This window comes from Lycorma delicatula, chromosome 12 (genome assembly GCF_047948215.1).
Source record: "Lycorma delicatula isolate Av1 chromosome 12, ASM4794821v1, whole genome shotgun sequence".
Classification (NCBI taxonomy): Eukaryota; Metazoa; Arthropoda; class Insecta; order Hemiptera; family Fulgoridae; genus Lycorma; species Lycorma delicatula.
This window is the reverse complement of record NC_134466.1, coordinates 19,277,658-19,302,218: the sequence shown is the minus strand read 5'-3', so window position 1 is coordinate 19,302,218 and position 24,561 is coordinate 19,277,658. Positions and strand designations below refer to the sequence as shown.

At 34.3% G+C, this 24,561-nt stretch overlaps 1 protein-coding gene across 1 annotated transcript in view; it reads right to left on the bottom strand.

The window, feature by feature from the left end:
- Positions 1-23,159, bottom strand: part of LOC142333364 (uncharacterized) — a 104,048-nt gene extending 80,889 nt beyond the window's left edge. Inside the window, exons 1-5 of the mRNA XM_075380386.1 lie at positions 23,082-23,159; positions 22,393-22,542; positions 20,767-20,919; positions 13,412-13,561; positions 1,122-2,733 (exon numbers count right to left, since the gene is read on the bottom strand). Of these exons, the coding sequence (XP_075236501.1) occupies positions 1,122-2,733; positions 13,412-13,561; positions 20,767-20,919; positions 22,393-22,539 (2,062 nt within the window). The 5' untranslated portion in view covers positions 22,540-22,542; positions 23,082-23,159. The remainder of the gene's footprint in view (positions 1-1,121; positions 2,734-13,411; positions 13,562-20,766; positions 20,920-22,392; positions 22,543-23,081) is intronic.
- Between the last annotated feature and the right edge of the window lie 1,402 nt (positions 23,160-24,561).

Here is a 24,561-nt window from a genome sequence, read left to right as displayed (position 1 = left end):
TCTGTAACGTACAATGTACGATGACAATGGAGGAGGAAATACAGAACAAAAAAGATTCAAGGCGAGTCTACTCGCCTTGAATCTTCAGGATTAATCTTCAGGATTATAATAAATATAATATAATTATCGGTGTTATCAACATACTGAATATTTAGAATATTAGCAACAACTGAATAATTTTTGTTTTTGAACTGGCTGAGCAACAGCCAAAAGATTGTTCAGTCGCTTTTGTTTTGGGAATTTTGAAGTCCAAGATGCTTCTAGCAGCGGATGGCCAAAACAGAGAAAGTGAATGATATTTTGGCTAAGTCTAAGCGTGCAAAACTACATGACATTGCCAGTGACCTAACACCCATCACCAAACATTGTTAAACCATCGGATAAAGCTAGCTACAAAAAGAAGCTAGACGTTTGAGTGCCACATGATCTGACAAAGTATGATAGATTCAGGCATGTACTGTCGACAATTAGTGCGTTTGGTGCAATCATGCAAAGCTAGGTGCGAGCAATTCAAAAGAAACAACCTGAATTGGTCAACAGAAAGGATGCCATACACCACGCCAGACTGCCCGACTGCATACATCTTTAACGACCAGTCAGCAACTCAGAGAACTTGACTGGGAGGTTTTGATGCATTCATTATATAGCCCAGACCTAGCACAATCAGCATATCATTGTTTCAATCTATGCAACAACTCCCTGAACGGTGTTAAATTAGTTTCAAAAAAGGCCTGTGAAAACCATGTGTTGAAATTTTATGAACAGAAACCACAGACGTTCATAGCTCATGGTATATGGTGTTGATGGAAAAATGGGAAAACGTTATCAAAAAAAATTGTACACGTGGTCTCAAAATGTTATATTTCAAAAACAATACATGTATTCTCAATTTTAGCCTCCAACGGCTCAAAAGTTTTTAGACAACCTGATATAAAGGAAATATGAATCATGTAAAATATAAGCTACTACAAAACTTTATTAATGAATTGTACATAAATTACATAAATGATTCTGAATAATCTTGTTTATAAACTAATTTGTTTTGAATAGTGTATACAACAATGTAAAAAAAAAACCACAAACATTAATAAAGACAATTTATATCACTCTGTCAACTTAACTTGACTTGCATGTAAAAGTTTTTAGATAAAAATTACATGCAACATTTTTCTCACCAGTATGAATAGCCAGATGTGTTTTTAAATTACTGCTTTGATTAAATGTTATTTTACAAAAATTACAAGTGAATTTTTTCTCACCAGTATGAATAGCGAGATGTGTTTTTAAATGACTGTTTTGAGTAAAACCTTTTTTACAAAAATTACAAGTGAATTTTTTCTCACCAGTATGAATAGAGAGATGTCTTTTTAAATTACCACAGTGATTAAATGTTTTTTTACAAAAATTACAAGTGAATTTTTTCTCACCAGTATGAATAGAGAGATGTGTTTTTAACCTACTGCTTAGATTAAAGGTTTTTTTACAAAAATTACAAGTGAATTTTTTCTCACCAGTATGAAGAGAGAGATGACTTTTTAAATTACCACCGTCATTAAATGTTTTTTTACAAAAATTACAAGTGAATTTTTTCTCACCAGTATGAATAGAGAGATGTGTTTTTAACCTACTGCTTAGATTAAAGGTTTTTTTACAAAAATTACAAGTGAATTTTTTCTCACCAGTATGAATAGAGAGATGTGTTTTTAAACTACTGCTTTGATTAAATGTTTTTTTACAAAAATTACAAATGAATTTTTTCTCACGAGTATGAATAGAGAGGTGTGTTATTAAATGACTCTTTCGATTAAATGTTTTCTTACAAAAATCACAAGTGAATTTTTTTTCACCAGTATGAATAGAGAGATGTGTTGTTAAATTACCGCTTTGATTAAATGTTTTTTTACAAAAATTACAAGTGAATTTTTTCTCACCAGTATGAATAGAGAGATGTGTTTTTAACCTACTGCTTAGATTAAAGGTTTTTTTACAAAAATTACAAGTGAATTTTTTCTCACCAGTATGAATAGAGAGATGTGTTTTTAAACTACTGCTTTGATTAAATGTTTTTTTACAAAAATTACAAGTGAATTTTTTCTCACCAGTATGAATAGAGAGATGTCTTTTTAAATTACCACCGTGATAAAATGTTTTTTTACAAAAATTACAAGTGAATTTTTTCTCACCAGTATGAATAGCGAGATGTGTTTTTAACCTACTGCTTAGATTAAAGTTTTTTTTACAAAAATTACAAGTGAATTTTTTCTCACCAGTATGAATAGCGAGATGTGTTTTTAAATGACTGCTTTGAGTAAAACCTTTTTTACAAAAATTACAGGTGAATTTTTTCTCACCAGTGTGAGTAGAGAGGTGTGTCTTTAAATTATTGCTTTTGCTAAAAGTTTTTTTACAAAAATTACATGTTAAGTTTTTTTTGACAACATGAATAGATAAATGTGACTCTAAGGTACATCTTCGAGTAAAAGACTCCTGACAAAAAGTACATCTATGAATAGGAAGATGAGAAGTTATGAAGTTCATTTCTTCATCTGTTTTATTAGTAATTTGCAAGCATTTTTCTTTAAAAGCAAAACTGTTTAAATTACCATATTCTTCACCAACAACATTATCACATATACAGTTTTTTTTTATTTCAAAGCAAACCATACATTTTGATGTCAGTAAAATACTTTCAGTACTTCTTTCCTCCACATCACCAATAGTTTTTTCATTATCCTAAAAAAATTACAATAATTTTTAATTTAAAAATCAATCAGAAAACTATGTTAATTTTAACAATTACAACTACAAATTGACAACTTATACTCTAATAATAAATATCTCATCTTCATATGTAACCAAGCACAATATGTTTGTTTATACGAAGCAAAAATAAAAATTCCTTTAGTAAATGCAGTTAAAAAATAATTATCAAAATGTAATACAATCCGTAAACTGTGTGCTACATAGTATAGAACTAAAACTAGTCTGCTACAGACAATTTTATGACAAATAAAAAAAAGAAAATTATAAAAAAATAATTAAGAATTTAGCCAAAAATATATAAATTTTTAATCAATTCTGATACACAAAAAATGGGTGCCATAGGAAAAGCAATGTCAGCTGAAACTTAAAATAATTGTTTAGTATTTATCTACAGGAGTAAGCTACATGTTTCTTGAGAAATGTTTTGTTTCTAAATCACATATATTCAAATTCATACCAGAAGTATGTAATGCAATTTATAACCTGCTGAGGCATAATTTATAAATTATTTATTTTTTGACAAATTTTGGTTCCAGGTTTTAACTTAATTTCGTGACAGAATAGAAAAGTATACTTATGATAATTGCTGAGCGTTTGGTAAAAATAAAAAAAAATTTACTTTTAGATGTCGTATTTAAAAACTTTTTAACTATTTTTCTGATTTCAAGAGAACACTACTATGAGTAATAAGATTTAGATCGTTTCAAGCATAAAAAAATTAATTAACATGCAGCATTAACAATAAACATTTGGTGTTACCTACTGAACATCATTTCGACTCATCTGTGGATTTTTGTTTTCATCAACGCTGCAGCTCATTGTGTCAGGGTTTGGCAAAAAAACTCCGGCACAGTTTTGGCCAAACAATGTGATAAAATGTACAACAGCAGCAACTTAGCATGTATTTTACACCTGATATGGAAATTTTATAAGAAATGATTTGGAGAAAATTACTAGATTATGAAGTTACTTATTTTTCTTCTTCAGTCAATATCAACCAAATTTGTAGTAATGATGAAAGCATAAATAAATTCTATAAATTTCACTGCTAAGTTCCCTAAAATTGGTTAATAGGGCAAACCAATCACTGAATTGATGATTATGTTATATAGTAAATTTTTAAAGGACGAAGAATTTTTCTTACTCTATAGCTCGCACAAAGTCACAGACTATTTCTTTCACAGCTATTTTGGTGACATTATTAGCATCTTTGTAGACAAAATATTTAGCAATATCACATTTTGTCAGTGTAAATTCATTGCTACCATCTAACCTGAAAATGTATCATTCTAAGCATGAGTTCTGACAGGATGTTCATAATCCAGTGCATTCAAAAAGTAACTGCACACCTATATAAACATGATTAAAGGCTGAAGAATTTTATTCTATGCACTAAGAGTAATGCTTTCACAAAGGTTGGTAATCCTGTATTGCGTGCAGTTAGCTTCCATGAGCCAATCACGATGTTGAGACAAGATGTGTCTTAACATAAGAAGATGTGATTCTTTGTTGTCACTGTTTGTTCATTGTCTTTGAATGACTGAGGCTGTCTTTCCATGTGCACACAGAACAGTGAAAATTTCTCATTTAATCGGTGTTCATAAACATCGAGAGTATCAGAAAGTAAAAGAATAGTATTTTATTAGACTTCCAGGTACACCGGTTCCTAATCGATGTACTGTAAGAACACTAATTGAAGACTTTTGGAAGATTGGATCAATAAAGATATATGAGTGAAATGATAGACTATCAGTATTTGAAAAAACTAAAACATATCAACTACTATATGAAGTAGTTTCAACAAACCTGTGCAAAAGTTAGCTCAACACAAAAAACAACTTCAACAAGGCAATTTATAAGAAGCTCCGTTTTATCCCATATAAAGCGATAAAAGTTATTGTCCAGAGACTGTGGATAGTGAATTCAATACTAGGAATGGTTTCAACAGTTTCTATAGAATATTTATGGACTGCCAACGATTTATAAGCACAACTTTAATTGAAACTGCCATTTAAATATGAATTAAAATTTCTGTGAAAGGAAACTAAGAAGTTTCCCTTATTTTGTGAAAGCTGATGCGCTCTACAGCTTCAAAAAGTCAAATTTTGTTTTCCTTAAAAGTAGCGACATTTCAATACAATCCAATAATTTTCAGATTTATATTATGCAATTCTTATATTACGATACTAAATAGTCATTTTATTATAATTACAGATTATAATTTAGTGTACATGAAAAAAAGATTCTAATCAATCAGTAATGAAAACCTTAGAGAAATGGCATAAAACCACATTAAAAATTCTTAGGAACCCTCAGAAACCTCATAAATTTCACACTACAAACTACACATAAAGTATAGATCCGGGAAAAGAAGCCTCATGGCTCTTATCAAAGACCAATAGGATTGGCATAAAGAAGTATAATATTTCTTACATTTATTTATTTCTGTGTTTCATCAATGTTTCAACAGCAATAATGCAACACACTGTCTGTTAGAAGATAAACAATTTGTTATAACTGACACATGTACAGCACCATAAGAGATACATCAAAGTACTTTTTTGTAAGGACAACAATGTTCATCATATACCTGGTTTCTGTGAATAGATTATAAATTCACTGCAAGAATCTATCAGCTGCATTTCAGTAGGTTTGTTATGTGATGAACAACAGTATATTTTGGGACTACGAAGAAAGAAACAAGAAACCTTTTATAAAACCTGGCACGGAATGTTTATTCTTTTTCAAAAGTGACTTATGACTAGTATCATGTCAGCTACAATCCTCCACATACTGTTTTCATCATTCTTTTTAATCAAAGTATCTAATGTTAAACAAGAATTGCCACATATTAGTTATGCCATTAAACAGTAAACTGTCTAAATGGTGTCAGATCTTAGAAAAACGGCAAATGAAATCTCTGTTGACACTACAAAGAGAATCACATCGGATGCGACCGCTCAAAAGCTTGTTGTTACTTGGTGTCCGACTATGGATGCACTGGATAACAAGGTGCCTGCACCCTAGGTTACTGAGTTTATTAAGGACTGGCCTAAAAAGTCCTTCAGGAACACACAGGTAGGAACTCTGGATCGGAGATACAGGGCCCTAAATATGGTTGCAGTTATCAAAATAAATGCTCTGGCAGAAAGTAAGGTATTGGATTCCCTGGCCACCAGGCACCTGCAGGTGGCCTGGCTCCTTAGTAAGTCTCCCATTAGGGCTGGAAATGTAGTGCTGGCTATGTTAGAGGTAAGACTTGTTGGGAGACACAGAAACAGATGAAACATCGGTCTCCAACATGTGTTGATTCTGATGATGGAGGGGACCTTGAACAGGCCCTAGTACATGTATCCGCCAGAATCAAGAAGAACTGTGGAGATGACCTTGGGCCTCTCCAGGCAGAGATCAATTTGAAGGACACTGCCGTATATGCGTGCAAGATTTTAGGGTGTGAGTGGAGGTCGACTGGCTTACAGATGTCACATAATCGCTCCGACTGGAAGTCGCCCTTCTGCATGGAAGCACGGAGAACCAGTAGAGGATAATAGAGGAGAAATGATCTAAGTAAAGTCTGCGGCTACCTATGCAGAACGGATTAAGTCGGTCAGGAAAGACAATATGATATGACTTCTGTGAGGAATGCAGACAACAGAATGAAAATTAAAGTTAAGGTTGAGAGAGAAGTCTGGTACTCTAAGCCAAAATCTGATTTCCATCTTAAAGGTTGGGTCTATCGCTAAGAAAACGAGGATTCTGGCCGTTCTCCGGATTCGTGATTTGGAGAAAGGCATCAACAGGGAGAGAATTTCAAGGTGCTGGTGGCGGTCGCTGGGCAGGTATTGTCAGATGATCTATGTGTAGGCAGTCAGGCCGGGAAATGGGGAGACTGGCATGGTGGCATCCGGCGACCATCGTTGCAGCTGTTGCTCAACAGGGATGAGTCAATATTGGGCTGAGAGAGTCTCTTACAGAGTGGAAATACATCGAGCTCCCACAACGGTGTTATAGATGCCTGGAGACTTGCCACCTTGCGAGGAACTGTGAGGACACAGACAGGGTGGCTTGATGTTTCAACTTTGGTGGAGAGGGGCACAGGACAGATAGCGCTGCATGCCCTAAAAAGAAGAAGGACAACAAAGAAAACTAGGAGAGGGCCCAACATCATTCTGGAGAGATACTGGTGTCCTCGATTTTCCGAGATGTGGTTTGGTGTCGTCCTGCACTGCTGGCGGGATATTTTAACGACTGGTCGGCCTCCTGGGTTTCAACGAAAACCAACGCCGTTGGAACCACCCTGAACGACACGGTGGCGGTGCTTGGGTTAGTTTGTCTAACTGCGGGGCACATACACCTTCAGGAGAGGAGGGACAGGATCTATGGTGGACCTCACATTCGCTACCCCTGATCTGGCTAGCAGGGTTTCGAAGTGGAAGGTATGGGAAGGATTCACGGCTAGTGATCAATGGGCTGTTATTAAGGTGATTGCGGAGATTGATATGTGACGAGTACGACGATCTGCGACAATGAGGTAGAGTACCAGAAATATGGATGCAGAGGCATTTGCTGGGGTGATCAATCTTTGGGGAGTTGTTTGACTCCCGAAAGCCGAGGAGAAGATGGCCTCTCTTGTTGAGTCCCTCACTAGCGCCTGTAATGGGTCACTCCCCCGCAGGTACGTGGGTGGAGACCACGCAGCTGTGTATTGGTGGACGGAAGAAATTGGACGCAAAAGGAAGAAGTGCCATCGGCACAAGAGAAGAACAATGCGTGCGCGCCTAGACTCCCTAATAGGTGTATAATGTGTATTACAAGGAAACACATCATCATATAGGCCTCTGGCTATGATCGACGCACTGGCAAAATTTTTCGAGCGAATGCTGGTGCGAAGACTGGCCGGGGCTGTGGAGGATGTGGACGGCCTCTCTGCAAGCCACTTTGTGTTCTGCTGGCATAGGTCCGCCCCTTGATGCTGTCTCTGCTGTTAGCCAGATGGCGAACAGCATTATTCAAGGTCGTGGGGAACAGACTGCAAGAAGGATGTGTGTGTTCTAGTAACTGTCGAAGTGCAGAATGCTTTTAATAGCATTACACACGCTGCTATTCTCTGTGCCTTGGTAGAACTCAGTACCAGATTATCTGATTAGGCCGATGCTGTCTTATTTGTCTGGTTGCAGACTGATCTACGAGGTGGAGGGGAAACTAATAGAGGATGCTCTAAAAAGGGGCGGGTCCCTCAGGGCTCGGTACTTGGACCGACCCAATGAAATGTTGCATATGATAAGGTATTCCACCTCCCAATGCTGCCAGGTCACCCTTATGGCATTAGCTGATGACCTTATGATTGTGGTTGATGCGGCTATGAAGAGAGAGGCAGCTGGAAAAGTTAGCATCGTATATGGTATCATTAAAGACTGGATGAGCGGGGTTGAATTGCGGACGGCCCCGGAGAAAACAGAGGTCGTGTCTATAACTGTGGCCAAGAGGCTCAGATTGATCCTTACACTGGAAGGACAGCAAGTTGAATCTAGCCCGGCGTTGGAGTACTTGGGCTAGATTTAGTACTTGGATAGATTTTGCCCGGGCACATTTTGGAACACATGCACTGGAGGCTGCTAAAAGGGCTGACAGGGAGATGGAGCTTGTTGTTATGCTCCTGCCTAATAATTACAGGCCTAGAAAACATACCCACCGGGTTGGTCTAGTGGTGAACGCGTCTTCCCAAATAAGCTGATTTGGAAGCCGAGAGTTCCAGCGTTCAAGTCCTAGTAAAGCCAGTTATTTTTACATGGATTTGAATGCTAGATTGTGGATACCGGTGTTCTTTGGTGGTTGGGTTTCAATTAACCACACATCTGTGGATTGGTCGAACTGAGAATGTACAAGACTACACTACATTTACACTCATACATATCATCCTAATTCATCCTCTGAAATATTATCTAAATGGTAGTTACCGGAGGCTAAACAGGAAAAAGAAAGGCCAAGAAACCATAACAAAAAGATTTTAGCAAGCGGGATTTGTTCTGTGCTTCTGTACAGTGCTAAAGTATGGGCAGATGCTGTCGGTTACGTGAAGTACCGTGGGACCCCATGGTTCACTGGATTTCTGCTTAACTCAGTTTCTGGCAGGCCATGGGGGGGTTCAGGTCCTACTTGTATAGGTTTGACCTGGACCACACAAAGACCTGCCTTGTGTGTCAGGAGGAGGAAACGCCCTTTCATGTTTTCTTCGAGTGCCTTAAATTCACGGAGGTGAACAAAGATCAGTTAACTACTATGGAAAGGGAAGACCTATTTGAACCTGAGAGGTGCAAGACCTCCTACTGAATGCGGAGGAAGTTTAGAACGCAATTACTAATTTCTCTAGAGCAGTGATGAAGGAATTGAATAGCTAGGATGAGACACGCAGAGTGAGGTGATGGAGGGCGCGGGGACAGACAGGCCCCCGGCTGAGTGGCTAGGGAGCTTCCTGAGCTTGTAGGGTTCACCTGGGTGTGATGAGGTTGGGGGGACTCCACCTCTGGGTCTGATGAAGGCTTTGGTAAGTTAATGGTATATGTTTGTAAGCTGTGTGTTAGTGTGTGCATGGTTGTGCTGTGCAGTTTGTGTGAAGTTAGTCACTGTTGGCACAGTGTGATGTAGCGTATGACTGAGTGTGAGGGTGATCCCCCCTCCTGATAAAATTCTTTGTTAGTGGTACCAGAAGGGGGTGGGCAGCAAGGGGTGGAGGTTTGGTCAGTAGTACGTACAGATACACATACACACGTTGTACTCAAATACTTGTAGTTTAATATAAAAATTATTCCACAGCGATCATTTTCTTCTCTGTAAGCTAAATCATGTTGAACACCGTAAAATATTTATTAGATTCGGCACGTTGATGTGTGTTGTGGGGGACGATAGACTTTGGCTTGGTGTCCTCAGCTAGTCTGTGAACCAAAAACTCTTTTTTGCAAAATATCTAGTTTTTCTTTAAAACAAAAAAAATTGTTTTTCTCCAACTTTGAGTGCCATTTTGAAGAACAAGAAGATGGAAAAGTAGTTCATCATTCATTCATTTCTACAGGTTTTCCTATTTTTTACATGTCTTACCATATCTTTACATGATTATACAAGTCTTAAAATTTAATTTGATTGACCTAATATTGTCGGTGGATATGAGCTGGGCAAAATGAATGAAAGAAGGGTCTGAGTTATTGAGTTTTGCATGAAGTAAAATTTAGTAATTGCCAACACCCAGTTTAACAATTATAATAGAAGAATATACTCTTGGAAAAAGCCACCAGGCTGTTTCCACGAGCGAACAGATACTGCAAGGTATCAGATAGATTATATCATGGTTAAGCAAAGATTTAGAAATCAACTCATAGACTGCAAAGCTTACCCTAGAGCAGACATTGATAACGACCATAATTTAGTAACATGAAATGTGGTTGGGGTTTAAAAACGTGAAGAAAAAGTGTCAGATGAATTGGTGGAATTTGAGGTGAAAATTTGTGGCAAGAGATCTGAGTAAAAAACATAAAATAGAAAATGTAGACGAAGAATGGGAGAATGTTAAAAAGGAAATTCTTAAATCAGCAGAAGTGAACGTAGGTGGAACAAAGAGAACTAGTAAAAAACAGATTGACAAGACAATGTATTGCGGCCAATGGATGAACGTAGAAAATATAAGAATGCTAGTGATGAAGAAAGTAAATGGAACTATCGACAATTAAGGAATACTATTAACAGGAAGTGCAAACTAGTGAAAGAAGACTGGATTAAAGAAAAATGTTCAGAAATGGAAAGAGAAATGATAATTGTGGTAAAATAGATGGAGCATACAGAAAAGTTAAGGAAAATTTTATGGTACATAAATTAAAATCTAATAATTTGTTAAACAAAGATGATACACTGATTTATAATGCGAAAGGAAAAGTCAATAGGTGGGTGGAATATATTGAAGAGTTATACGGACGAAATGAATTAGAAAATGGTGATAATGAGGAAGAAGAGGAAGTCAAAGAGGATGAAAGGGGAGATCTGAATTTAAGAGAGCATTAAAAGATATGAATGGAAGAAAGGCTCCTGGGATAGCCGGAATACCTGCAGAATTACTGCCCAGCGCAGGTGAGAAAGCAATAGCAATTTGATAACTTAGACTGAAATAAAATGATCAGCATTTTAAAACATTTAGGATTCAAGTTTAGTAATAGAAGAATGGAATATTTGATAACAATTATACAGGAAAACCAAACTGCAATATTATTAGTCAAAGAGCATAAGAAAGAAGCAGTAATAAAAACAAGAGTCGGACAAGGATGTTCCCTATCCGTTACTTTTTAATTTTTACATATAACTAGCAGTATTAGGAAAGGATCAATTTGGTTTCAGGTAAAGTATAGGGACAAGGGAAACAATTTTAGAGCTCAGATTAATAGTAGAAGGAAGATTAAAGAAAATCAAACCAACATACTTGGAATTTATATACCAAGTATTTATATACTTTTTATAAAAGTATTAGAAAAGGATCAATTTGGTTTCAGGTAAAGTATAGGGACAAGGGAAACAATTTTAGAGCTCAGATTAATAGTAGAAGGAAGATTAAAGAAAAACAAACCAACATACTTGGAATTTATATACCTGGAAAAGGCATTCGATAACGTACACTGGAATAATATGTTCAGCATTTAAATAAATTAGGGTTCAAATACAGAGATACAAGATTAATTGCTAACATTTACAGGAACCAAACAGCAACAGTAATAATTGAAGAACATAAGAAAAAAACCGTAATAAAAAAGGGAGTCTGACAAGGATGTTCCCTATCCCCGTTACTTTTTAGTCAGTACATAGAACTAGCAGTTAATGATGTTAAAGAACAATTTAGATCCGGAGTAACAGTACAAGTTGAAAAGATAAAGATGTTACGATCTGCTGATGATATAGTAATTCTAGCAGAGAGTAAGAATGATTTATTACAGGCAATGAATGGCATGAATGAAGTCCTTCGCAAGAACTACCGCATGAAAATAAGCAAGAACAAAACAAAAGTAATGGAATATAGTCTAAATAATGTAAATGGACCACTGAGTATAAAAATATGAAAAGATTATGGAGGTAAAAGACTTCTGTTATTTGGGAAGTAGAATTACTAAAAGATGGATGAAGCAGCAGTGATAACTGACAAATAGCACAAGCCAAACGAGCTTTCAGTCAAAAATATAATTTGCTTACATCAAAAATTAATTTAAACATCAGGAAATCATTTCTGAAAGTATATGCTTGGAGCATAACTTTAAATGCAAGTGAAACTTGGACAATCAAACTACTTGAGGAGAAAAGATTAGAAGCTTTTGAAATGTGGTGCTATAGCATGATAAAAATCAAATGGTTGGATAGTGACAGACTTACAGACCACATATTACAGCATCCTGGAATAGTAGCTTTGATATTGGAGGGTCAGGTACATGCGAAAAATTGTGCAGGAAGCAACAGTTGGAATATCAAAACCAAGTTGTTAGGGAAGTGCGATGTAGGGAGTATACCAAAATGAAACAACTGGTACTACACAGGGAATATTGGAGAGCTGCAACAAACAAGTCAAATGACTGTAGAAAAAAAAATTAACTTGAAACTTCAAATAAATTATAGAGAAAAAAGATTTTATATAACACATCCTTTATGGCATGTAAAAAATAGTTCAACATTGTGGACATCAATTAAAAAATGAATACCACAGAATTGTATTCATTATCCGGTCTATCTGAACTTAAGGATTTCCTTCTACTCTTCTTTATGTTTTAGTATCTATCAACCTATTAAAACTATTATTCAAGGGGAGAAAGTCTGTACTGTTATCAGACTGAAAGCAGTGAAAAGCCTCATAAACATGGCCTGCATTCATTCATTTATTGCAATGCTATACAGAATCCAAGAGCCCAAAAACATCTATATTTCTTAGTTATAAAATAAATTGATTTCCACACAAATAACTCATCTGTATGAGTGCTTCCATAATAGTATGCAACTGGCATCTTTATGTATATAATGACATTTGATAGCACCAAAACACAAATATATTGCAGGCATTGGCATTTAATAATCGATCAAAAGAAAAATATTTTCACCTAAGCACAATCTACATAGTTTTGTATAACGCAATGTCACTGATAGAAACATAAAGAAACAGACCAATCTTATATATAAAAAAATGAAGATTATAAAAAACTATAACAAACCTTCTTGTAACTGAACATGTTTCACAAAAGCAAGGATAGCTTTGTGCTGTTTTACTATCTTTGTACAATTTAAACAATTTTGAATCTGGGTATAAAATTAATAATGTTTAGGCAGCTTTGTTTATACCATGAGGCATCATCTCACTGTATTTTCTTTGTTTTGTACTGTTGTAAAAAATGTTTATCTACCATAAAGTGTTAGGGGCAATCTGTTCATCATAGCTATTTATCTCCCTATACTCCATATAATATATTTTTTATATTATAAATAAAATATCTCATGTCAGACAAGAATGCCACATGATATGTGGGCCATAAACACTACATAAAAGTATCCTGATGAATAGAAAAATTGAGAATTCTTACAATAACTAGATCTTATAATTATAACATAAACAAAGAGAAAATAGAAAATAGCTTACATGTTTAAATATTGTCTGCTCATCATCTGTCTTTGCAAGAGGTACAAACAAATTGTCCTTTTGCTCTGTTTCATGCATGTTTTCTTTCTTAACGGGCAATGATAATGGATCTTCTTCTAAAAATGAATTACCGGTCTGTGCATCAATATTCTGCAAAAAATATAAAATAATAATAATATTTTTTTATAATAGTGGGACTTAAAATAAGTGTGGTTAATTAAATATTACTGAAATGTAACATCTGATAAAGTCAAGAGCTTGGAGCTAACTATGAGAGCAGTTCAAAAAGTAACTTACATTTGTCCCTAGCATGGAGATTGATGGGGATAGACTATCCTGGGTCAAAATCTGGTAGAAAATCCTGCGAGTTGCGTTCAGTTATCAGGATTTTACTGGCAAAAAACCTCAAAGCTATTGAAATTCATCAGCAACTTTGTAAGGTGTATGGAGATGGAATAATGAGTAACATTGGAGTGAGGCAGTAGTGCATTCAGTTTATAAATGGTCACACCAATGTTCATGATAAGGACCGCAGTGGTCGGCTTAGCCTTTTGACTGATGAAATGACAATTAAAATCAACGATAAAACTCATGAAAATCACTATTTTATGATTACAAAAAACTATTGCTCATTTCCCCCCAAATTTCACGAAGTTTACTGCAAGAAATTGTAACAGGGAAGCTTAGCTATCACAAGTTATGTGCAAGATGGGTGCCAAAAATCTTGAAAGACCAAAAAAAAATAGCTTCCTGCTGCATCGCTGAATTACCTCGAAGCCTACAACGAGGATGGTAATGCACTGCTTGATCGTGACATAACAGAAAATGAGACCTGGGTAAAGCATGTCAACTGTGAAACAAAATGACAGCCCATAGAATGGAGGCACACTGGTTTTCCCAGAAATACGCTTATTTTCCAAATAATCACAAAAGATGGCTTGCGCATCCCAAAAGACGGTCAATATGACTTTTCCCACTGATGCTTGCATTCTGAATTTCTTTCGGACAGGTCAGCTGGTATGCCTTCATTCCATGCTTTGTTTTTTAGACTCTGGTACAAAATAGTGAACCCAAGTTTCATTACACGTTAAAATCTTGTTTAGAAAAGGATCACCTTCCCTTTCATAATGTTTTTTCAAATCAGCACACACTTTGAGTCTTGTTTCCTTGTTGCGTTAACTCCTTCAGGACCCCCCTTGCAATTGTTTTGCTGTACATGAGCTTGTTACTGAAAACATTATGAACTGTGCCAACACGTACTGTAACTTTTTTCTATTTGTTCAACTGTAATATGTCAGTCTTCACGAAAAATGTCATCAATGGCAGGTTTCAAGTGAAGGAATTGACAATTCAACTGGCCGGCCAGGACACTGCTCTTCAGTCATTGAGGTTTGACCATTTTTTAACTGTTCTACCCACTTACAAAAATATCTGCGGTTCATACAACTTTCACCATACTGTAAAATTATTCAAGAAACAGATCACTGAACATTCTTTACTAATGTGGAAACTTTAAGTGGGCACACCATTGTTAAATGCAACTTTGAGGTTATAAACAAAAAGATTTTTATCCATCACCTGTTCTCAGATAATCCCAGTGATGTGAAACTAAAGTCATGAAAATACAAAACTCCTCCTACAAACTGTTTCACTTCTACATCAATTTATCTCTTTAATTATTGAATATCCCCCGTATTTCGCTTATAGAATCATTCTAAATATCTGTCTGTTGTTCATGAACAATTTCCTGTTTGCTAACAGGGCGAGTCTGACTCTGTAGCAGATGAGATTCCATTATTTCATAAAAAAATACATAACGTTTACTTAGCTCCTAGCTCCTCAAATATGATTAATGATTAAATGGGTTATTTTAGAAATTACTATATTATTATTTTTAAATATATTAATATACTTAAAACATGGAAATAATGCACACTTATCTCACTCTGTAAAAACTGTAAACATAATCTTAATCACTAACAAACACCATCTAACAGAATAGATTTCATATATTGGTTACTGAGGGTGTCAAAAGATGACAGCACGTGAAAGGAGTATATATTAGTATTCCTACTGTGCGACAGGGGTGTTCATAATCATACATCACAGTCCACAATATATGTAAAAGCAATGAATAAGGCTGAGTTAGCAACCACCATGGATCCTGAAGGCCTGTACTGAACAGTCGTGTGAAGAATCAATGAGTTCCTTGCGACACCTAATGTGTTAATTACTTTATTGTACTGGTTAGAGAATAAATCAAAAAAGACTTATCAAATATAATGCTTGAAATTTTCTATACATTCTATTTGAACAATGTAGCAAGTGAATGCTTTTATAAAGATCTTAAGTAAATTAGTTACTAAAAATTAATTTGAAAATTCAAATAAATTATCAAGAAAATAGATATAACCCATCCTTTATTGCATGTTAAAAGTAGTTCAACAATGTGGACGTATAATGAAAAATGATTACCACTAAATTGTATTCACTTTCTCGTCTACCGGCACTTAACAGTATATAAGAATTTCCTTCTACTGAATTATCTGCTACTCTTAAGTTAACTCTCAACCTATTAACTTCTATACAATTATTCAAGGGGAAAAAGTCTGTACTACTTCCAGAGTAAAGGAAGGGAAAAAGTCTCATAAGTTTAAAAGGGCCTCCATTCATTATTACAATGGTGATCCAGAAAGTAACTTACATTTGAGCCTATCAAGGAGATGTTAGGGAAAGAGCTATCTTCTTGGCGTCAAAACATTTCTACACTTAGTACGCATCAAGGTGTTGTAACCTTGTGGACTATGATTTTTCTTACTTTGTTCGTTGTGTATTATTGAAATAAGCGCTTCAGTAGAAAATCCTGCAAGTTGTGAGGTGCATTAAGTGATTACGTTTTAACTAGCAGAAAACCTCAAACCAATTAAAATTCATCGACTTTGTGAGATGTACAGAAATGGAAGGAGGGATGATGGAGTGAGGCAGTGATGCATTAAAAAATGATCGCACCAATATTCATGATAAGGACCTCAGTGGTTGGCCGACCCTTGTGACTGATGCACTGTCAAAGGTAATCACCAATAAAATTAATGAAAGTCGCCGCATTACGATTACAGAACTGTCCCTTTATTTACTCCAAATTTCACAAAAGTCTACTGCATGAAATTATATTGAGAATGCTTGCTTATCATATGTTTTGGGCAAGATGGATGCCAAAAATCTAAGGCAGCAGATTTCTACAGAGAAGGATTTGGAAAGTTCATACATCGTTATGATAAAAGCCTCAATTTAAATGGCGACTACGTAGAAAAATAGTTAGATTGTCCCTTTCAAATAGATAACATTTCTTTTTTTTATTTGGTTGGGTTTTTTTACTTAGAAATATAAGCTACTTCCTGAACTGCCCTTGCAGTTTGCAACTGGCATCTTTCAGTATACAATCACACATGATAACATCAGAACACAAATATGTTGTAGGCATTGGCATTTATTAATCGATCAATAGAAAAAGGTTTGTGCCTAAGCACAATCTAAATCATTTTGTATAAGACAATGTCACTGCTGGAAACATAAAGAAACATACGAATCTTTTTTTGTAAACAAAAATGCAGTGACCAAGAATGAAGATTATCGAAAACTATAATAAACCTTATTGTAACTGAACATGCTTCACAAAAGAAAGGATAGCTTTGTACTGTATTACTATCTTGGTAAACAATGTTGAATCCGGGAATAAAATGGATAATGTTTAGGCAGTTTTGTTTATACCATCAGGCATCAAACTCACTGTATTTTCTGTATTGTGTATTGTTGGAAAAATGGTTATGTATCATAAAGTGTAAGGAACAATCTGTTCATCATAGCTATTTACCTCATTACACTCCATTAGTAACTGTTTATTTCACTATAAATAAAAATACCACATATCAGACACGAATGCTAAATGATATGAGGGCCATAAACAGTAAATAAATGTATTCTGATGAATAAAAAGTTGAGAATTCATACAATAACTAGGTCTTATATTTATAACTTAAACCAACATAAAATACAAAATAGCTTACTTGTTTAAATACTGTCTGTCCATCATCATTTGCCTTGGAAAGAGTTACAAACAAATATTCTTTTTGCTCTGTTTCATGCGTATTTTCTATTTTAATAGGCAAGGAAAACGGAACTTCTTCCAAAACTGAATTACCAGTTTGTGCATCCATACTCTGCAAAAAAATATAAAGTAATAATATTTTATTATAATAGTGGAACTTAAAATAAGTGTGGTTAATGAAATATTACCGAAATGTAACATCTGACGAAGTCAAGAGCTTGGAGGTAACAATGAGAGCGGTCCAAAAAGTAACTTACGTTTGTGTCTAGCATGGAGATGATGGGGATAGAGCTGCCATTGGTGTCAAAACCTTTCTACACTTAGTACGCACCAAGTTGTCATAGCCTTGTGGACTATGACTTTCCTACTGTATTTGTTGTGAATTATTGAAAATTGCGCTTCAGCAGAAAATCCTGCAAGTTTTGAGGTGTGTTCAGTGATTAGGTTTTTACTGGCAAAAAACCTCAAACCAGTTGAAATTCATCGGCAACTTTGAGGTGTACAGAGATGGAATAATGAGTGATGGTGGAATGAGGCAGTGGTGCATTCAGTTTAAAAATGGCCGCACCAATATTCATGATGAGGACCTCAGTGGTCGGCCGAGCCTTGTGACTGATGAACTGACAATGGTAATCAACGATAGAATTTGTGAAAATCGCTGCATTATGATTACAGAACTGTCCCTTTATTTACCTCAATTTTCACAAAAGTCTACTGCAATTAATTGTATCAGGAAAGCTTGCTTATCATAACTTTTGGGCAAGATAAGTGCCAAAAATCTAAGGCAGCAGATTTCTACAAAGAAGGATTTGGAAAGCTCATGCATTGCTATGATAAAAGCCTCAATTTAAATGGCGACTATGTAGAAAAATAGTTAGGTTGTCCCTTTCAAATACATAACATTTCTTTTTTTTTCATTTGGTTGGTATTTTATTAAAGATCATAAACTACTTCCTGAACCGCCCTCGTGGTTTGCAAGTGGCATCATTCAGTATATGATCAGACTTGATAGCAATGGAATACAAAGATATTATAGGCATTGGCATTTATAAATCGATCAACAAAAAAAATGTTTCTACCTAAACACAATCTAAATAGTTTTGTATAAGACAATGCCACTGCTGGAAACATATCAACGTTGTTTGAAAACAAAAATACAGAGACCTAGAATGAGGATTATCAAAAACTATAATAAACCATTTAGTAACTGAACATACTCCACAAAAGCAAGGATAGTTTTGTACTCTTTTCGTAAACAATGTTGGATCTGGGTATAGAATAAATAACATTTAGGCAGCTTTGTTTATACCATGAGGCATCAGCACACTGTATTTCCATTGTTACATACTGTAATCAAAATGTTTATCTCCCATAAAGTGTTAGGGGCAATCTGTTTATCATAAATATTTCTCTCCCTATTCTCCATTAATAACTGTTTTATATACTGTAAATCGAAATATCTTGTGTCTGACACAATTACTAAAGATATGGGTGCCGTAAATAGTAAATAAATGAATCATGATGAATAAAAAGTTGAGAATTCATAATACAATAACTAGGTCTTATATTTATAACTTAAACCAACATAAAATACAAAATAGCTTACTTGTTTAAATACTGTCTGTCCATCATCATTTGTCTTGGAAAGAGTTACAAACAAATATTCTTTTTGCTCTGTTTCATACATGTTTTCTATTTTAATAGGCAAGGAAAACGGAACTTCTTCCAAAACTGAATTACCAGTTTGTGCATCCATACTCTGCAAAAAAATATAAAGTAATAATATTTTATTATAATAGTGGAACTTAAAATAAGTGTGGTTAATGAAATATTACTGAAATGTAACATCTGACGAAGTCAAGAGCTTGGAGGTAACAATGAGAGCGGTCCAAAAAGTAACTTACGTTTGTGTCTAGCATGGAGATGATGGGGATAGAGCTGCCATTGGTGTCAAAACCTTCCTACACTTAGTACGCACCAAGTTGTCATAGCCTTGTGGACTATGACTTTCCTAATGTATTTGTTGTGAATTATTGAAAAGTGCGCTTCAGCAGAAAATCCTGCAAGTTGTGAGGTGTGTTCAGTGATTAGGTTTTTACTGGCAAAAAACCTCAAACCAGTTGAAATTCATCTGCAACTTTATGAGGTGTACAGAGATGGAATAATGAGTGATGGTGGAATGCGGCAGTGGTGCATTCAGTTTAAAAATGGCCGCACCAATATTCATGATGAGGACCTCAGTGGTCGGCCGAGCCTTGTGACTGATGAACTGACAATGGTAATCAATGATAAAATTTGTGAAAATCGCTGCATTACGATTACAGAACTGTCACTTTATTTACCTCAATTTTCACAAAAGTCTACTGCAATTAATTGTATCAGGAAAGCTTGCTTATCATAACTTTTGGGCAAGATAAGTGCCAAAAATCTAAGGCAGCAGATTTCTACAAAGAAGGATTTGGAAAGCTCATGCATTGTTATGATTAAAGCCTCAATTTAAATGGCGACTATGTAGAAAAATTGTTAGGTTGTCCCTTTCAAATACATAACATTTCTTTTTTTTCATTTGGTTGGTATTTTATTAAAGAACATAAGCTACTTCCTGAACTGCCCTCGTGGTTTGCAAGTGGCATCATTCAGTATATGATCAGACTTGATAGCAATGGAATACAAAGATATTATAGGCATTGGCATTTATAAATCGATCAACAAAAAAAATGTTTCCACCTAAACACAATCTAAATGGTTTTGTATAAGACAATGCCACTGCTGGAAACATATCAACGTTGTTTGAAAAAAAAATACAGAGACCTAGAAGGAGGATTATCCAAAACTATAATAAACCATTTAGTAACTGAACATACTCCACAAAAGCAAGGATAGTTTTGTACTCTTTTCGTAAACAATGTTGGATCTGGGTATAGAATAAATAACATTTAGGCAGCTTTGTTTATACCATGAGGCATCAGCACACTGTATTTCCATTGTTACATACTGTAATCAAAATGTTTATCTCCCATAAAGTGTTAGGGGCAATCTGTTTATCATAACTATTTCTCTCCCTATTCTCCATTAATAACTGTTTTATATACTATAAATCGAAATATCTTGTGTCTGACACAATTACTAAAGATATGGGTGCCGTAAATAGTAAATAAATGAATCATGATGAATAAAAAGTTGAGAATTCATATAATAACTAGGTCTTATATTTATAACTTAAACCAACAAAAAATACAAAATAGCTTACTTGTTTAAATACTGTCTGTCCATCATCATTTGTCTTGGAAAGAGTTACAAACAAATATTCTTTTTGCTCTGTTTCATGTATGTTTTCTATTTTAATAGGCAAGGAAAACGGAACTTCTTCCAAAACTGAATTACCAGTTTGTGCATCCATACTCTGCAAAAAAATATAAAGTAATAATATTTTATTATAATAGTGGAACGTAAAATAAGTGCGGTTAATGAAATATTACTGAAATGTAACATCTGACGAAGTCAAGAGCTTGGAGGTAACAATGAGAGCGGTCCAAAAAGTAACTTACGTTTGTGTCTAGCATGGAGATGATGGGGATAGAGCTGCCATTGGTGTCAAAACCTTCCTACACTTAGTACGCACCAAGTTGTCATAGCCTTGTGGACTATGACTTTCCTACTGTATTTGTTGTGAATTATTAAAAAGTGCGCTTCAGCAGAAAATCCTGCAAGTTGTGAGGTGTGTTCAGTGATTAGGTTTTTACTGGCAAAAAACCTCAAACGAGTTGAAATTCATCTGCAACTTCATGAGGTGTACAGAGATGGAATAATGAGTGATGGTGGAATGAGGCAGTGGTGCATTCAGTTTAAAAATGGCCGCACCAATATTCATGATGAGGACCTCAGTGGTTGGCCGAGCCTTGTGACTGATGAACTGACAATGGTAATCTACGATAAAATTTGTGAAAATCGCTGCATTACGATTACAGAACTGTCCCTTTATTTACCTCAATTTTCACAAAAGTCTACTGCAATTTATTGTATCAGGAAAGCTTGCTTATCATAACTTTTGGGCAAGATAAGTGCCAAAAATCTAAGGCAGCAGATTTCTACAAAGAAGGATTTGGAAAGCTCATGCATTGTTATGATAAGTGCAATTTAAATGGTGACTATATAGAACAATTTTAAGATTGTCCCTTTCAACTAGATAACTATTTTTTTTTATTAAATAATGTAAGCTACTTACTGAGCTGCCCTCGAAGTTTGCAACTGGCATCTTTCATTATATAATCAGACTTGATAGCACTGGAACACACGTATATTGTAGGTATTGGCATTTAGCTATCAACCAATAGAAAAATGTTTGCACCTAAGTGCAATCTAAATGGTTTTGTATAAAATAATGTCACTGCTGGAAACATATATAAATAATCAGTCTTGTTTGAAAATAATTATGCAGTGACCTAAAATGAAGATTATCAAAAAGTATAATAAACCTTCTTGTAACTGAACATGTTTCACCAAACCAAGGATAGTTTTGTACAGTTTTTGTAAAAAACATTGAATCTGGGTCTAGAAAGAATAATGTTTAGGCAGATTTGTTTACAACATGAGGCTCACTGTACTTTCTTTGTTATGTACTGTCATCAAAATGTTTATCTACCTTAACATGTTAAGAACAATCTGTTTATCATAGCTATTTATCTCCCTACACTTCGTTAATAACTTTTTTAAATCTTATAAATCAAAAAATCTCATATCAGACATGAATGCTAAACCATATGAGGGCCATAAACAGTAAATAAATATATACTGATGAATAAAAAATTGAGAATTCTTACAATAACTAGGTCTTATATTTATAATTTACATCAACATAAAATAGAAAATGGCTTACTTGTTTAAATATTGTTTCTTCATCATCTGTCTTGGCAGGAGGTACAAACAAATATTCTGTCTGCTCTGTTTCATGCACATTTTCTTTTTTAACAGGCAAGGAAAATGGATCTTCTTCCAAAAATGAATTACAAGTTTGTGCATCCATACTCTGCAAAAAAAAAAAATATTTGATAATATTTTATTATAATACTGGAACTTAAAATAACGTGGTTAATGAAACCACGTGGTTTCAATAATAATAATAATATTATACTAATATTAAATAATAGTAATATTTATTTAATAATAGTTAAATAGTGTGGTTAATGATAAATTACTGAAATGTAACATCTGATGAAGTGGAAAGCTTGGAGCTAACTATTATATCAAAGATATTTCATGACAATTTATTGATCAGTGTTCCAAAGCACCAACCTGAGTCGGTTACGTATAGAAATGATTTACTGTAGAAATTACTATATTATTATTTTTTGTTACATTAATATGCTTAGAACACGTAAATAATAAATACTTCTTTCACTCTGGTAAATCTGTAGGCATAATCTTAACCACTAGCAAACAATCGCGGGATGAACAATACTAATATTAGTCCTATTACTATATATTTATTTTTAGGTTTCTATTATTATTACTACGTTATTATTTTTATTATATATTTTTGAATTTTATTTATATAAATATACTTACGACACGTAAATAATATAACTTTTTTCACTCTGTAAAAACTTTAAACATAATCTTACACGGTAACATACAACCATGGGAATAGTTCGACTAAAATTAGTCGTACTATTCGATTATTAAAATTAATCGATTTATTTAACAACATGCAAATATGTATTAAACGACCAATTTTTGAAAATTAGTAGTTGTCAACTACTTAACATTCTTATAATATTATTTACAACATAAAAAATTCAATCTAATGAACTGCTTTTACATAGAATTATAAATTACTCGTTGGTCGAAAACATTAATTGCTATAGTTATGAACATTACTGCTTAAGCAAGAATGTACTTAGTAGCTTATTAATAAAAGTGGCTTTCAACATTCCACGCCACCATAACTTCATATCATTACAACTAATTTCATTTATTAAACAGAGAATAATACCTATCACACTTACAGAAATAATACAATTATTCGTTGTTTAATAAATGAAGTCAGACTGGTAAGAGTTTTGTAACAAATTTTTCAATTTTTTGCATAGAATGCTTAAACATTGTTTATTATCTATTATTGTATATCTATTGTCTATTACACATATTTAAAATGTATTTTTTTAAACAAAATTCTAAATAATAACAGATTTTGATAATAGAAATGTAATGTCTTACTTTTTTTGATATCAATATCATTTGTTAAAAACTGTTTTATTTATATTACAGAAATTTTTGTTTTTGAGGGGAAGAAATGATACCTGATGACTTTTGGGACAATTATTTAATTATTGATTTCAGGTTTATTTACGATTCGTCACAATGTTGGAATCTTACCTTTTTAACACGCAGTCAAACTTGAAATTCTCCGGTGTCCTCACTTGATTGTATCTCTGTACACCAAGTACAACATATAGGATTTAAAAATCTTACGTTCTGACTGTCAGAGCTTCCAGTGTTTTCATTCGGTGTCACATCTGTGACTTACCTCACCGCAGTAGCTCATTTCCGGGTCTGGTAATCTCGTACCCCTCCTAAAATAAAGTATGCAAGAATCTTACTTCTGACTATTGTCTTCTGGTGTCATATTCTTGCCTAACCTAAAATAAATCGGACAGAACACCTGATAGAGAGGGGCCTAGTTTTAGGATTATGCAATTTCTTGTCTTGTCAAATACGGTAGTTCAAGGACAAAGTGAGGCCTTTTCCTTATACCCTGTGAAGTAGGATAATTAGGCATATTTCTCTGAGATGCCCTTATTCGGACATGAAATAGGACGTTCAATTTCTTAACAGGTATTCTTGTAAGTAAAGAAATCAATGTTGTTACTAAAATTCATAACTTTTTTTGTACTTTGTGTTTAAATTGTTATATAGGTTTTGAGTATAGTATCATTCATTTGAAGGATTTTTTTGCTTCTCTTTTTGGGTTAGTTAAGGATTACTAGTGGTGATATTAAAACTTCTTTTTATACTAAAGATTTTCCAAAAATTATAAAAGATAGTC